The following is a 16,920-nucleotide window of genomic DNA, read 5'->3' as shown; positions in this document are numbered from 1 at the left end:
TGGCCTGAGTGATAGGAGTGTTCTATCACTGGCTGTGAGCTTCAAGGCCCATGACAAGGTTGGAAATTGGCCAGCAGGACAACTGGCCAGGACACAGATCACAGGGTGTGACCATTTGTCCAAGGACTTCTTCCACAGTTCCATCCTGCCCCGAGGCTTCAAGTTCTGCCTGGCTAACAGTCCTGGACAAAGTCCCTTCGAGAATGGAACAGTCATTCAAATAGCATTTCACAGCTTGTGGCCTCCTCTCTACCCCCTCAGGGAGGTTCAACTGGGATCAATTATTCGTCTGTTACCTCTAGCCCTGAAAATCTCTATCTTCACATACTTGAGTCTCTGGCCCAGTGGAAACTTGGGGTTTAGGAGAAAGCGTGAAGCTCCTCTATAGAACTAAATAACTCTACCTTTCACTGAAAACACCAGGTTTGAGAAAACTAGAGACTGGTATTTAAATAGTTGAAGCTCTGCCCTGGCTGGTTTGGCTCAGTGGTTGGAACGTCGGCCTGCAGTCCGGAGAGACCTGGGTTTGGTTCCCGCTAAGGGCACGTACCTCAGTTGCAGTTTGTGCCGAGCCCTGGTTGGGTCATGTGGGTGGCAACCACTCGATGTGTCCCTTTCACGTTGATGTTTCTCTCTCTCTCTCTCCCTCTCTCTCTCTCTCTCTCTCTCTCTCTCTCTCTCCATCCCACTCTATCTGAACAAAAAATGGAAAAATGTCCTCGGGTGAGGATAAAAAAAAAAATAGTTGAAACTCTCATTTTTAACCTCAGAGGATTATGTATAGATTCACTGTAGTATATACCCCCAAATTTTAGGTGATCTTTTGATTGACAAGTCAAAATAATGAGGTGCCAAGAAAGTAAGGAATTTGTTAGTGGCAGAGCTGGGGCTAGAACCCAGGTCTCTATATTCTGAGTTCAAGCGCTTTTCAACTATACCGCCCACTCGATTGCTCCAAATTCTTTGCCTCCCTCCAAGTTCTTCCCTAGTGCTACAAGAAGTTCTTCAGATGTTTCTTCCCTCTTCTACCTTGCAACCTACTTTGATAAACATGTAAAGGACCAGACTGTGCCTTACTGGGAGAACTGGGGGCGTCACAGCACCTGGACAGAGCAGCAGCACGCAGAGAGGGCACATGAGTACCGCGCGCTGATGTCAGAGGATGCTGCCTGAAAAAGGCTCAGAGCAAGGACGGCTGAGCTTGCAGGCAGTGTCTTGGTGGAACCCTCGAATAGTAGTCAGTCTTGTGGGGCAAGAAATTTGGTTTTATATGTGTTTACAGAGAGCATAAGACTTTTCCTTTTTTTATTTCAAAATATTATTTTCTTGTATGAAATAATTATAATGGCAAATGTTCGTTTAAAAAATTGTATTAAATTAGCAAAGTAAAAAGTTGTAAATTCTTGGGTCCCAATTAAAAAAAAAAATTAAGCCCTGGCCGGTTTGGCACTAGCGGTTAGTGTGTCGGTCTGCGGACTGGAGAGACCTGGGTTCGGTGTCCGCTTGGGGCATGTACCTTGCTTGCAGTTTGTCCTCAGTGGAGCCGTGTGGGTGGCAACCACTCTATGTGTCTCATGTCGATGTTTCTCTCTCTCTCTTTCTCCCTCTCTCCCTCCTGCTCTATCTGAAGATAAATGCAAAAATGTCCTTGGGTGAGGATAAAAAATAAAATAAAATAACATATAAAAAAGAATTAAGTGTAGTCTGTGAAATTTCAAAGTGTAGGAACCACTTTTTTTGGTTTTCCAAGGAAAAACTGTTTTCCCAGAGGCTTGGGACTGCAAGGGAATGTTTGTTTTTTAAAGAGATGAATGTAAAACTCCTTGCTTCTAGATTCATTCAACTCCTACTCCCCACATGCACTGTTTCTTTATTAGACCTCATCTGCCCTTAGCCTTGACCCAGTTTTTTCCCTTTGTGGACTTGTTTCTCCAAGAACACAGTGAACTTGGCCCTGCAGAGCTGTGGTCTGTGTCCACCTCCATAGCTTATATTCTTTGATGTTTGCACTTCCCTGACTAATGACCTGTCAATTCTCCTCAGGACACACAGAAGGGGATGTCTCCTGTTCTTTCTAATGATATTTTTGGCTAACTACTAGGAAAAAAGAACATATTAATACATAAAATGTCCCATGGAACAGATTCTAATTTGATGGTATGATTTGAAAGGTCTTTGTAACCCACAAATATCTTCCAGAAAAATAACTTAAATCGTTGGCATTTGATAATGCCTGGGAATGGTAGCTCATTGGCATAGTTTAAGAGAGCTGAATAGCTCACTATCATATAGAATTTATTTCTCTAGGATTAAAGGTCCCTAATGGATTAGGACAGGGACTGGTAGGTTTTGATGTAGGATTGAGATGGAATGTGCCACAGAGTTTTCTTTTTTAACTAGCTCAGGTTTTCATTCTGGATAGAGAAGATTGCAGAAGAAAGTCATGATGTGTATGTGAGTCAGTGAGTGAGTGTGTGTGTGTGTGTGTGTGTGTGTGTGAGAGAGAGAGAGAGAGAGAGACAGAGACAGAGAGATAGAGACAAATAGAGGGAGAAAGAGAGAGAATCTTAACCCATCATGCCTAGAAGCGAAACTCACCTTTAATTTTGAAGGATATTTTCATTGGATATAAAATTCTTGATTGAAAAAATTTTCTTTTAGTATTTTAAATATATCATTCCATTATCTTTTGGCTCGCATAGTTTCTGAGAAATCTTTTGTACTCATTGCCTTTGTTCCTCTATGTCATTTTTATCTCTCTGGCTGCTTTTAAGATTTTTCCCTTGCCCTGGCTGGTTTGGCTCAGTGGTTAGAGCATCAGCCTGTGGTCTGGAGTGACCTGGGTTCGGTTTCTGCTAAGGGCATGTACCTCAGTTGCAGTTTGTCCCCGGCCCTAGATGGGTCATGTGGGTGGCAACCACTGGATGTGTCCCTTTCACGGCGATGTTTCTCTCTCTCTCCCTCCCACTCTATCTGAACAAAATATCGAAAAATGTCCTCAGGTGAGGACAAAAGAAAAAAAAAAGAAAAAGATTTTTCCCTTTTTGGCTGGTTCTCAGCAATTTGATTATGATATGCCTTGGTGTGATTTGGGTGTGTGTGTTTGTTTTGCATGATGTTTATCAAGGTCCTTGGATCCGTAAGGTAGAATTGTTATCAAATTAGAAAAGTTTCCAAACATTATTTCTTCAGTTTTTTTTCTGTCTACTTTCTTTCCTTTTCAGGGATTCTATTACATATATTTTAGATTTCTTGATATTGTCACTGAAGTATCAATTCTTTCTCTTCTCCCTCCATTTCCTTTTTCTCTGTGTACTTTCTTTTGGATTGTTTTTTGAAAATTATTTTATTTTTTATTTAAAAAATACATTCAAATTTTCAATTACAGTTGACATGCAATATTATATTAGTTTCAGGTGTACAACCCAATGATTACATATTTATATAACTTACAAAGTGATCATCCCAATAACTCTAGTACTCATATAATACCATACATCGTTATTACAATATTATTGACTATATTTTCCATGTACTTTATATCCTGGTGACTACCAATTTGTACTTTTTAATCCCTTAACCTTTTTTCACCCAGTTCCTCAAGCCCCTCTCCCCTCTGGCAACAATTAGTCTGTTCCGTGTATCTTGCAGTCTGTTTCTATTTTGTTTGTTCATTTATTTTTCTCTTTATATTCCACATATAAATGAAATCATATGGTATTTATCTTTCTCTGATTAACTTACTTTGCTTAGCATAATACCTTCTTGGTCCATTGATACTGTCACAAATGGTAAGATTTCATTCTTTTTTATGGCGAAGTAATATTCCATTGTATATTTGTATGATAACTTTTTTTTTTTTTTTTATCCTCACCAGAGGACATTTTTTTTTCCATTTTTTTTTTTTGTTCAGGTAGAGTGGGAGGGAGAGAGAGGAACAGAGAGAGAGAGAGAAACATCGATGTGAAAGGGACACATCAAGTGGCTGCCACCTGCACAAGCAACCAGGGCCGGGGACAAACTGCAACCGAGTGCGCGCCCTTAGCGGGAACCGAACCCGGGTCTCTCAGGACCACAGGCCGACTCTCTAACCGCTGAGCCAAACTGGCCAGGGCTGTATGATAACTTTTTTATCCACTCATTTATTGGTGGCACTTGGGTTGCTTTCATATATTGGCTATTGTAAATAATGCTGCAATAAACAGGTAGGTGCATATATTCTTTCAAATTAGTGTTCTAATCCATTTGCATTTAAGGTAATTATTGATAGATATGTATTTATTGCCATTTTGTTATTCATATTTTATATATTTTTTCTTCTTCTTTAAGAAGTCCCTTTAACATTTCTTGTAATGCTGGTTTGGTGGTGATAAACTCTATCCTTTTCTTGTCTGGGAAGCTCTTTATCTGTCCTTCTATTCTAAATGAGAGCTTTGCTGGGTGGAGGTCAGGTTGATGGAGATTCAAATATGGAGACTGCCTGCTGGTTCTGTAGGGGAAGGGCTCAGCAAAGAACAATGGCCTCTGCCAGCACTTCTGTCTGAGAGAAAGCTGCCCATTGAGCCCTTGCCCCAAAGCTATACAATTCAGTACCTCCCTGTATGTCCCTGGCACCTTTTGAGCTGTTGCCCTAGCACTGGAGCTCAAAGTGAGTGAGTCTGAGTAAGTCTGTGCACAAGCCCTTTAAGAGTTAATACCTGGGACTCCAGAAACCCTTTATTTCACTCAGCCATAAACTGCTGGCTTTCACAGCAAGAAGTTATGGGGATTTCTCTTTCTGGCACTGGAACTCTGAGCTGGGGAGCCTGCTGTGGGCTAGAACTCTTCCCTCCTTAGTGGGGACTTCCTCACTCAAGATATCCTTCTCAGTTTTTAATTGCCACACATAAGTGTGGGACCAGTCCATTCTGCATCTTCTCCCCTCCTACCAGTCTTGATGTGGCTTCTTCTGTATATCCTTAGTTATAGGACTTCTGTTCAGCTAGATTTCAGATGGTTCTCAATGATGGTTGTTCTGTAGTTTAGTTGTAATTTTATGTGGTCATGGGAGGATACAAGTATCACATTTATATACTCCACCATTTTGATTGGAAGCCTGTTTTTGATAGTTTTTATTACTATATCTTCAAATTTCTAATCTCTTTTTGTGCAATGGCTAATGTTGTTAATCACATCCAGTGAATGTTTCTTTCTTTTCTTTCTTTTTTTTTTTATTAAACTTTGTTCTAATGGGTCTCAAAATTCTGTGACAGATTAAAAAGTACTGATTTTAAAAACTAATAACTTAAAAACTGCCACACACATACACACACACACACACACACACACACACACACACACACACACACAATGGTCAACAAAACATTCTCCTTCCCTTCTGAAGGTTCTATGATGCACTGTAATCATTAACCAGTATTTTACTATTAGACTTAAATGACGCCCTGGCCAGTTTGGCTCAGCAGTTAGAGCATCAGCCCATGGATCAGAGAGTCCTGGGTTTGGTTCCCGCTAAGGGCATGTACCTTGGTTGCAGTTTGTCCCCGGCCCTGGTTGGGGTTGTGTGGGTGGCAACCACTTGATGTGTCTCTCTCACATTGATGTTTCTCTCTCTCTCTCTCTAAATATATATATATATATATATATTTATACTTAAATGACCAGTTGAGACATAGTTCTGAGACTATTCTTCCACCACTGGTTAAGACTGGGGTAGCAGGTATTAAGGATAATATCAGGTTAGCCTTCTGAACTTTCTGGGCACACTTGGTGACTGCCAGCTCCAGGTGCCTCCTTGTCCACTGCTTTGATAACACCCACAGCAGCTGTTTGTCTTATGTTACAAACAGCAAAAACAGCCCAGAGGAGGGTAGTCAGAGAAGCTCTCAACACACATGGGCTTGCCAGGAACCATTTTGACAATGGCAGCATCACCAGATTTCAAAAACTCTGGGCCATCTTTCAGCTTTTCCCCAGAATGATGGTCAAATTTGAAAGCAATATGAATTGTGTGACAGACCAGCACAGGTGCATATCCAACACTGATTTGGCCTGGAAGGTTCAGGATAATCACCTGAGTCATGAAGCAAGCTGCTTCCATTAGTGGGTCATTTTTTGCTGTTACCAGCCACATTGCCACAATGGACATCTTTGAAAGACATGATCTTGACAATGAAGCACACATTGTTACCAGGAAGAGCTTCACTCAAAGCTTCACGGTGCATTTCAATAGACTTTACATCAGTTGTAATGTTGACTGGAGTGAAGGTGACCACGATGCCAGGTTTGAGAACACCAGTCTCTACTAGGCCCACAGGCACAGTACCAATACCACCAATTTTGTAGACATCTTGGAGGGGCAGACACAGGGGCTTATTAGTTGGACAAGTTGTTGGCAGGATGCAATCCAGAGCTACAAGCAGTGTGGTTTCCAATGGTGTTGCCATCTTTATAGGTGACTTTCCAACTCTTGAACCAAGGCATATTAGCACTTGGTTCTAGCATGTTGTTGCCATTCCAACCAGAAACTGGCATAAATGCTACTATGTCAAGGTTTTAGCCAATTTTCTTAACGTAGGTGCTGACTTCTTTAACAATTTCCTTGCATCTCTTCTGGCTGTAGGGTGGCTCAGTAGAATCCATTTTGTTAACACTAACAATCAGTTGTTTCTCACCCAGTGTGTATGCCAGAGGGCATGCTCATGGGTCTGCCCATTCTTAGAGATGTCTGCTTCAAATTCACCAACACCAGCAGCAACAATCAGGACTGCACAGTCAGCCTGAGATGTGCCTATGATCATGTTTTTCATGAAGTCTCTGTGTCCTGGAGCATCAATGATGGTCACATAATACTTGCTGGTCTTGAATTTTCACAGGAAGGTGATACCATGCTCACTTTTAGCTTTCAGCTTATCCAATACTCAGATATACTTGAAGGAGCCCTTCTCCATCTCAACAGCCTCCTCAGATTTATTTATTTATTTATTTATTTATTTATTTATTTATTTATTTATTTATTTATTTATTTTGTTAATCCCACTCTATTTGTAGATCAGATGGCCAGTAGTGGTAGACTTGCTGGAATCTAGGTGTCCAATGATGACAACGTTGTTGTGAATCTTTCCCTTTTCCATTTTGGCTTTTGGTGGTGGTTTTCATGACACCTAAGTTCTGGCAGCAAACCCTTTGTTAAAAAGCCAGTGAATTTTTCATTTAAAACTTTTTTTATTGTTAGAGGTTTTATTTCTGTATCTTCCATTTGTCTCATTATGTTCATTTTTAAATCCTGAATCATATTGAGCATACTTAAAATAGGTATTTTTGATTATTGGTCTATTAATACATCACCCCTGTTATTTCTAGGTCTGTTTCTATTGATTTATTTTCCTCTTGGTTTATGGCTTGGTTATATTTTCTAAATTCTTCTGCTTCTTGGCATGTGTGTAGTGAAGAATTAACTTTAGCTAAAGAGAGGTCTAGCCTTCATCCCAGCTCCTTGGGGGATAGCCTCTAAACCCTTGGGTGAAATAATTGGCTGGCCTTGTTCCAATTTCCTGGGAAGTTGCTCTAAATCCTTAGAATTTCCTGAGTGATTGGAGTATCTTTGCCATTCATGAGGCCCCTGATAGTTTATACTGACTAGATGACTCAGAATGGGGATTGCTATGCTGGAATGACAAACTATGTGACTAGAGATTGGGGCTTTGACCCATGTGATATCAACCTGACTTCTGGGGAGCAGAATGAAGCTGGAGATTGAGTTCAACCACATGACCAATGATTCAATCAGTTGTGTTTACATAATGAAAACTTAATAAAAACTCTGGACATTGAAGCTTGGGTGAGCTTTTCTGGTAGAAAATACACTGCATATTGTCACACATGATGTGCTGAAAAGGTAGTAGATCCTGACTCCATGAGGTGAGGATAAGGAAGCTTCATGTTTGGGACCCTCCAAGACCTCACCTTATGCATCTTTTCTTTTGATTGGTTCTGATTTTTTTTTTTTTGTGCTAAATAAAACTGTAATCATAATGATAGTGCTTCCCTGAATTCTGTGAATTTTTCTAGTGAATTATTGAACCTGAAGTGTTAGTGGGAAGCCTCAAATTTATAGATAGTTGTTTAGAAGTGTGTGTGGTCTGAAGACCCCTGAATTTGCTAGTGTCTGAAGTGAGGGCAGTCTTGAGCAGGACTGTGTCCTAAACCTGTGAAAGTTGGTTCAACTCCAGTAGTTGGTCTCAGAAGTAAATGTGACATGTTTAACAAATTGATTATGATATGCCTTGGTATGATTTAGATGTGTTCATTTTGCTTAGGTTTATCAATGCTCTTGGATCTGTAAGATGGATGTTGGATATTGTGAAGGCTACATTGTTTCTTGTCCGGATTTAATTGTCTTCCTTTCAAGAAGGTTGGGCTTTGTTAAATTACTTGGGAATCACCTTGATTACTTTGGGGCATTGATTTGACATTTTTTTTTTAGGAAGGATGCTTCACTCTACCTTTCCTACCACTAGATTTTGTTAGGTAGGATGCTTTCCTACCACTAAAGCATGATCTTATGGGATCATTATTTCCCAGGTGATTTCTCAATCTCTCTCTCTCTCTCTCTCTCTCTCTCTCTCTCTCTGTCTCTCTCTCTCACACACATACACATACACACCAACCATACCACAACCACCTTTTACATCAAGTTCACTCTGGACCACTATTCACCTGTTCTAATCACCTCAGAGACAGGTACCAAAAAACTAGAGATAGTCTCTAAAACCAAGAGCACACTGAAATTATTCAAACTAGACAATCCTAAGCCTGCGTACCCTGCCTATTCTATTCCTTCCTGCAAAAACCACAGTATACGCTGTTGTCTACATACTTCTCTCATTCTCTCTGCCTTCTGACTTATCCTGGTTCTTCCCATGTGGTTCTGTGGGCATGCTGTGCCTCCTGTTTTCAGGGACCTGTGAGTGTAAACTTCATTCATGACAGTCATTTCTGTGTCTGTGTATCTCACCATACCTGATTAAAACAAATCACAAGTATCATTAAAACACATACAAAGGCCAGTCTGTGTGGCTAAGTGGATTGAGTGTCATGCCATGAACTGAGAAGTCCCAGTTCAATTCCCGGTCAAGGCACATGCCTGGATTTCGGGCTCAATCCCTAGTAGGGGGCCTGCAGGAGGTAGTTGATCCGGTGTCTCTATCTCACATGGATGTTTCTATCTCTCTCTCCCTTTCTCTCTCTCAAGAAAATCAATAAAACCATATTTTTAAAAACTACACATACAAAGAATAAATACTATATGATTACATTTATAATAAGTTCAAACTTAAAATATTAAGGGGGCTTCACTTTACAAATTATATGATTGTCTAAGCACTATGCTGTACACCCTAAACTAATATAAAATAATATTGAGTTTCAACTGTAATTAAAAAAAAAAAGAGCAAGGAGGCATAACAAATTATGGTGTTAGAAGTCAGAATAATGATTATTCTGGGAGGAGATGTAAGGAGGCATGAGGGGAGCTTTTGGTATGCTAATAATCTGTTTCTTGACCTATGTGCTGGTTATAACAATGTGTTCAGTTTATGCAAATCAATCAAAAAGTATTTTACAATGTGTGTATTTCCTCTATGTATGTAACACTGAACAATTCATTATTGATTCTAATTCTCTCTCTCTCCCTGTATCTCTGTCTTTGGCCATTTAACTTTGCAATACTCTCTCTTTCTGACTCTGGAACCCAACATGTAACTTGATTTGGCCAATAGAATGCATACGGAGGTAAGAGTACACTAATTCTTGGCCTGAGTCTCAAGAGGTCTTGTGTGTTTCTTGTACTCTTGTGTTTCCGTTATTGAGATTGTATAGATATGTTGGGACTAGCTTACTCATCCTAGGATGAGAGCCATGTGGAATAGAGCCGCCTCAGCTAAGGTTCCCCATCCGAACCCAGCCTGGGACTTTCAGTTGCTCCACAGATGAATGAATGATCACAGTCAAGATTAGCCAAATGCAGCCTAGGTCAGCTGACCCCCGCCTGACTCACAGATGCATAAACTGAAGCTAATTGGTTTTGTTAAGCCACTGACTTCTAGAGTAGCAAAAGCTAATTGGTACAGTAGTGAAAAAAATTAATGACAGCCAAAATAGGGCAAAGTTAGGAAAAAGGAGAGGAGGGGATTGAGAAAGGAGAAATTTCATTTAAAAAAGTTCTTCCACTGAGTTGTGTTTGAAATGTCACATTGCGTATTCTCCTGATACTGTATTAGCATCAAGAAATCTATAGTTTTCTGTGTCTATGTGTCAGCCTCCAAGGGAGGCTGTAGCTATTGGGGACAGAGAAGTTGTAACAACCAGGAATGGCAGAGGGAGGATCTGGGTATGGATGGGGCATAGAGGGGAAGATAAATTGGTTCAGCTTTGGGTAGGGTTGAATTTGAGATCTCTGAAGGACATGCAAGTGGAATTGGTCAGCAAGGAGGAAATGCAGATCAGAAGCTCAGGTCTGCTGGAGATGTCGATTTGGGTGTTCTCAACCAGCAGGTGGTATGTGAGGAACCTGAGACTCAGGAAGCCAGTGCAAAAACAGCTCCAAGAAGCTGTGAGAGCAAACCCAGTTCCTCCATGCAAAGTGCTTCAGTCAGCATGGGCAATTCTTACATGGTGATCAACTGAAAACTGAAGTATGATTACTATTTAACATGTTAACTAACGGGAAAATGATAAGTACTTCTTGGTCAACAAGCAGGTGGTGCCCTGTAGCAGTGTCATCATATACCCGTGTCCCAGGAATCAGAAAACCCCAAACTGGGCAGAGGAGACAGTGTGCCTTTCAGTGCAACACCCGGTGCATCGGGGCAAGAATGGATGAGGACACTCTGAGTGGGGCTTCTGAGGGGCAGTGAGTTCGAGCTAAGGGGGAAGGATGAAGAAAGCGCCCAGGGAGGGAGTCTCTCTCTCTCTCTCTCTCTCTCTCTCTCTCTCTCTCTCTCAGCCTGGGAGACCAGAGGGACCAGAGGAGAAAATTAATAGGGATAAAGTAATCAAGGAAGGTAGGACAAAAATGGGTACAACAGCAGGTGGGAAGAGGAGGAAAGCTAGGTCAAAGAAAGAATGAGAGGAAAGGGGGCATAAAACACGGGAGGAGAGCAGCCGAGGAGGTCTGGGTGCTGAATCAGACAAGGGAAGAGGAAATAGAGGTTGGAGAATGCCGGTGGAGAACGAGAGAAGAGCGGCAAACAAGGAAGAGAAAGAACCCCGTCTGGGCGCTTAGAACGCAGCCGCATTGCCAAAGGCATCTCGGCCTGGAACCCAACTCATCGCTGGAGGAGCTGGGAGAGGGTGTCGCAAGGGAGAAGCCCTAGACGTTGCCCGAACCTAGCCAGCTCCAGGGGCCCTGGGGAGGAGAGACTCGGGCGGACCAACGGGGTCACTATTAGCCCCCCCGCACTTCCATACCCTCGCTCAACGGAAGTGACTCTTTGGCAGAGGCAGGAGGAGCAGGGGCGCACCCTGGGGGTCTAGAGAAAAACTGAGGAGGAATCAGGACGTGGGAGAGGCTGCACCTGACTGGGGCTTGGTGGTGCAGAGGGAGCACAGAGTGGCGAAGGAGCGGGCGCCCCAACTCAGAGGGGCTGGCAGGCCTGGGAAGTGCCTAGATGACGGCCCAGCGCGGAAGGGAGGAGGGAGGGCTGGATGGGAGCAGGTGGGCAGCGGAGGAGCGCAGGGAACCAGAAGGGTTATGGAGATCCTGGCCTGTGGTGGTTCCAGCGTCTGCTATGCCCAGATGATGTGCGGGGGCGGGAGAGCGATCCCGCTATATCGGTCCTGTGTTTTTCTTTTTATTTCCTAGTCCCAGAAGTTGCAGCTTCAGAGGTTGATACCCGAGGAACAAGTTTTCGAAGGGGAAGACCAGTGGCAGGGGGTGAAGACAGTGGCCACGTGGACGGAGGCGCGGATATGGGCTAGTCAAAGGCCCTGGGGCCCCAGGACACATTTTTGGCTCCACGACTGACTCCACTAAAACCTTAGACCGTCATCCCCCTCTGGCTGCCTCCCGAAGCGCCAGCCCGGTGAAAGGGACATTGCTGCTGAGCAGAGACAGGGCTGGCTGCTCCCAGGTGGGAGGCCGGGTGGAGGGCGGGAGCCAAAGCTATAGGGGCGGGGACAGTGATGTCTCCTGCTCCATAAAGGAGCGGTAGGGCCTCGCTCTCCTCTGCACACGCAGGGACCACTGGCGGGAAATACTGCACGATGCCTGTTCACTGCCTGCAGAACCCAGTGCTGGCAGGCAGCGCCGCTTTGGCTGCCTTGGGAGCACTGCTACTGTACTTCGGGGAGCCCTCCGGCTACGGGAAGTATACAGGGAGCCTGACCAGGGCTGTCCACCTGCCCGCAGGCGCCGCCTGGTTCCTGCAGGAGCTGCCCTCCTTCGCGGTACCGCTGGGGATGCTCCTCGGGCAGCCCCGAGCTCTCTTTGGCCCGCCTGCGACGGTGCTTCTGGGCCTCTTTTGCGCGCATTACTTCCACAGGTAGCGTTTCCCCCTGCGGGCGGGGCATGCGGTGCAAGTTTCTGGGTGTCCGGGAGCGCGGTGCAGCCGGGCGTGTGCAAGGACCTCCGGCGGTGCGGGCTGGCGGGGTGTACCTGTATGGGTTGGGGCTGCCAGCCGGACGCAGGCGAATGGAGAAGCGTTCGCAGGCAGCTGCCTTCTTCACCGCCCCTGGCCCCACGTGCGTCTTGGTTCCAGTCCAAATCCTCTGGCTGCTCGGAGGAAGCAGGCAGAGCTGGTCGGGAGGGGAGTCGGTAAGTTCGGTCGGGCAGAGCTGCTGACCCGGACGTGACCACTGCTACTCGGCTAGGTCCGGTGTGATTGCGGAGTCTCTCCCCTTACCCCTTCTCTCCCGTTTTTCCATCTTTCCTTTGCAGGGCAGGGGCGGGCTGGTCCACGGATCTCGAGAGAGTATAAGTGTTGGCACCTCCAGAAAGAAACAGCTCAGAGGGACTGATCAACTTGATCTTTGCCGGTTTCAGGAGGGAGGTGGGCAGAGTCAAACCTGGACTTCGATTGTGGGAAAGAGAACTGAGCGGAACCCACTAGCCGGAGCCAGAGCCCCAGTCCTCAGGCTTTACCCAAAAGGGACCGCCCTCCCCTGGACCAATGTACTTTCCGGTTCCCGTGGGACATGTATGAATGGGTCAAAATTAACATAGAGCTCAAATGTTCTAGATTAAAAATCTCAAGTTCAGAAGGACTTTGCTTTCTGGTCCGAGAAGGAGAGAAACCGAGGGTTTTAGAATCCAAATGACTGCTAACCTCCAAAGAAGACACTGGGGGAGGGGAGGACACTTGATTAAGTTGCCTGCGGTACCCAATCATTTAGCATCTATTGTCTCATTTAACCTGATTGTAACCTTGTGAAATATACATTTACAAAGAAAGTGAGGCTGAGTAAGGTTAAGTAACTGAATGAAGATGATACAGCTTGTGCCCAGCCAGATTCAAATCTAAGCCTGATCAACTCCATGGCTAAAGACCTTTGCACCATGATAAGTAGGCAGATACTCTATGCAAGGAGAAAAGAGTCCGTGGACAGAGAAAGGTTGCCAAACCAGGTCAAGAACGTGAATAGAAGAAGCACAGCCTTGTAGTTGAATAGAGCATGTCTAGGGTTCAAAGATAAGGAAATCTAGATTCGAAATTAGGGTAAAGAATGTCTCTGGAAGCTGAAAGGCATAATCCTCTCTCATAAGGCAAAAGTGGTGTTCCATTTCAGGAGGAGTAAATGTAGAGAAACTAATTTCAACCTGTTTTTTTCTTATAATCTTTTATTATCCTCTGGATATTTTGTATTGGTCAAAATTTAATATTTATGCAATTTTAACTGAATTCTCATTCTTTTAAAAAGAAGTATTGGTAAGCAATAAGAACTACAATTTCATAAATGGTGTCCTTGCCACAAATATTTATTAAAAGCCTATTGTGGACAAAGTGAAGGTCTAGTTATTAACCACTTTATCTTACCCAGATTTAGATATTTTAATTTGTACAGAAAGTAGGATGTTGGGTGTAGGAGATAAGAGACCAACTTTTGATTTCACTATTTTTGGATCAGACATTTGATATAAAATATGATTCTATTAGACAATTACTTTTATCTTCAAATTTACTGCTGTCTGTTAGCACAATGCACAGTATTTTATGAGATCATTTTATCTTAGAGTAATGATTAATGTTTTCTGATGATCTTATTAACATAATCTTAGACTTGTTTTTAAAACTAAAAGGCATTTTGTACAATAAATTATGGCTGGCACATTAAAAAAAAACGCACCAAAGAGGTAATTGCCCATAATATGAGTATCAACATATTCTTTTTTTTTTTTTTTTTCAGGGGAAAATTTAAAAAAATAAGGTTTTAAGTATTGATTCTGCCTGAGGGGCAGTTGTCCACTGAAAGACAACTCTGAATTAGTTGTCTCTGAGACATAAAGATGTGCTGCTTGCTCACCTTTCCCTGGGGAGGTGGGTTTTCTCTGAAACACTGTAGTATTGGATCTGTTATCATTTTGAGTGCTTCCAAGGTGTTCTGCTCTGTGCTAAACAGTCTACATATATTATTTACTGATCCTTTTGTTAACCCATTTTGGTAGGCACCAATATCACCCCCACTTTGCAGGTGGTGAACTGAGGCAAGCAAAAGTCATACAGTAACTTGGGAGCTAGATTCAGACCCAGAGAATTTGAATTGAGAATTCAGGCTCTTAGCTACAATGATAAACTATTTCATATTTGCTGCCTTGTCCTTGCCTTTTAAAAACAATATTGAGGTTTAAAATTATTTTTTATTTTTATTTATTTTTATTGGTTTTAGAGAGAGAGGAAGTGAAATGGAGAGAGAGATAGAAACATCGATGAGAGAAACATCGATTGGCTGCCTCCTGCATGCTCCCCTCTGGAGATCCGGTCCACAACCTGGGCATGTGTCCTGGCCGGGAATCGAACCGGTGACCTCTTGGTGCACGGGTTGATGCTCAACCACTGAGCCACCCCAGCTGGAAGAGGTTTAGAATTCTTGAATTCTAAATAATGAATGTGCACTAAAGAAAAAATGGAAAATACAAAAAGTAGAAAAACATCCATAATTTTAACACCTAAGCATGGTTAGTTTTGGAATATTTCCATCAAGGCTTTTCTTTTTTAAAATTCATTTTCAATTATAGTGACATATGATATTTGTTTCAGGTGTATAACATAGTGATTAGACATTTATATCTTACAAAGTGACCACCCCGATCAGTCTAGTACCCATCCGACACTATACATAGTTAACAATTGTATTAACTATATTCCTCATGTTGTACTTGACATCCCTGTGACTATTTTTAGAACTAGTAACTTATACTTCTATTCTTTTCCACCTTTTAAAATAACTTTTATTTTATCTTTCAATTACAGTTGACATTCAATATTATGTAAGTTTCACATGTACAGCATAGTGGTTAGATATTTATATAATTTATGAAGTGATCCCTCATGTATACATGCTATACATATATATAGTAACCTCCTGGCACTGTACATAGATATGACAATATTATTGACTATATTCCCTATGCTGTACTTTACATTCCCGTAACTATTTTATAACTACCAATTTGTATTTCTTAATCCCTTCACCTTTTTCACCCAACTCCCTAACCCCCTTCCCATCTGGTAACTATCAGTTTGTTCCCTATATCAGTGAGTTTGTTTCTGTTTTGTTCGTTTATTTTGTTTTTGAGATTCTACATACAAGTAAAATCATATGGTGTTTGTCTTTCTCTGCCTGATTTATTTTACCCAGCACAATACCCTCTAGGTTCATCTCTGTCACAAATTGTAAGATTTCATTCTTTTTTATGGCTGAGTAATATTCCACTGTATATTATCTATTGATGGACACTTAGGTTGCTTCCATATCTTGGCTATTGGAAATGATGATGCAATGAACATAGAGGTGCATATATCTTTTTGAATTTGTGTATTGGATTTCTTTGAATAAATATCCAAAAATGCTGGGTTATATGGTAGTTCTATTTTTAATTTTTTTGAGGAATCTCCATACTGTTTCTCATAGTGACTACACTAACTTATAAATGCATCAACTGTCCATGAGGGTTCCATTTTCTCCATATCCTTGCCTCACTTGATTTATTGATGATAGTCATTCTGACAGGTGTGAAGTTATATCTCATTGTGGTTTTAATTTGAATTTCCCTGATGTTTAGTGATGTTGAGCATCTTTTTATATGTCTATCTGTGTGTCCCCTTTGAAGAAATGTCTATTCAAGTCCTCTGCACATTTTTATTATTTTATTTTATATTTGTTAATCCTCAAACGAGGATATTTTTTCCATTGATTTTTTTTTTCTTTTTAGAGAGAGTGGCAGGAAAGGAGGAAGGAGGGAGGGAGAGAGAGAGGGAAACATCAATGTGAGAGACACATTAATTGGTTGCCTCCCCTCCTAATTTTTTTTTTTTATCCTCACCCGAGGACATTTTTCCATTTTTTGTACAGATAAAGTGGGAGGGAGAGAGAGAGAGGGAAACATCGATGTGAAAGGGACACATCGAGAGGCTGCCATCCGCACGACCAACCAGGGCTGGGGACAAACTGCAACCGAGGTACATGCCCTTAGCGGGAATTGAACCTGGGTCTCTCCGAACCGCAGGCAGACGCTCCAACCGCTGAGCCAAACTGACCAGGGCGGTTGTCTCCCACACATGCCCCATCCAGAGCTGGGGATCGAACCCGCAACCGAGGTATGTGCCTTTGACCAGGAATCTAACCCGCAGACCCTTTGGTGTGCTGGCTGACACTAACCACTGAGCAACACGGGCCAGGGCTGTGCATTTTAAAATGAAATTATTT

At 42.5% G+C, this 16,920-nt stretch overlaps 1 protein-coding gene and 1 pseudogene across 1 annotated transcript in view; one reads left to right on the top strand and one right to left on the bottom strand.

The window, feature by feature from the left end:
* Positions 1 to 7,130, bottom strand: part of LOC118631133 — a 30,267-nt pseudogene extending 23,137 nt beyond the window's left edge.
* Positions 7,131 to 12,261: 5,131 nt separating this feature from the next.
* The window catches only part of SRD5A2 (steroid 5 alpha-reductase 2), a 36,303-nt gene continuing 31,644 nt past the window's right edge, over positions 12,262 to 16,920 (top strand). Inside the window, exon 1 of the mRNA XM_036263510.1 lies at positions 12,262 to 12,539. Coding sequence (XP_036119403.1) covers positions 12,262 to 12,539 — 278 coding nt within the window. The remainder of the gene's footprint in view (positions 12,540 to 16,920) is intronic.

Source organism: Molossus molossus, unplaced genomic scaffold (genome assembly GCF_014108415.1).
Source record: "Molossus molossus isolate mMolMol1 unplaced genomic scaffold, mMolMol1.p scaffold_m16_p_15, whole genome shotgun sequence".
Classification (NCBI taxonomy): domain Eukaryota; kingdom Metazoa; phylum Chordata; class Mammalia; order Chiroptera; family Molossidae; genus Molossus; species Molossus molossus.
Note: the sequence above shows the minus strand (reverse complement) of the source record. Positions and strands in the feature narration are given on the sequence as shown.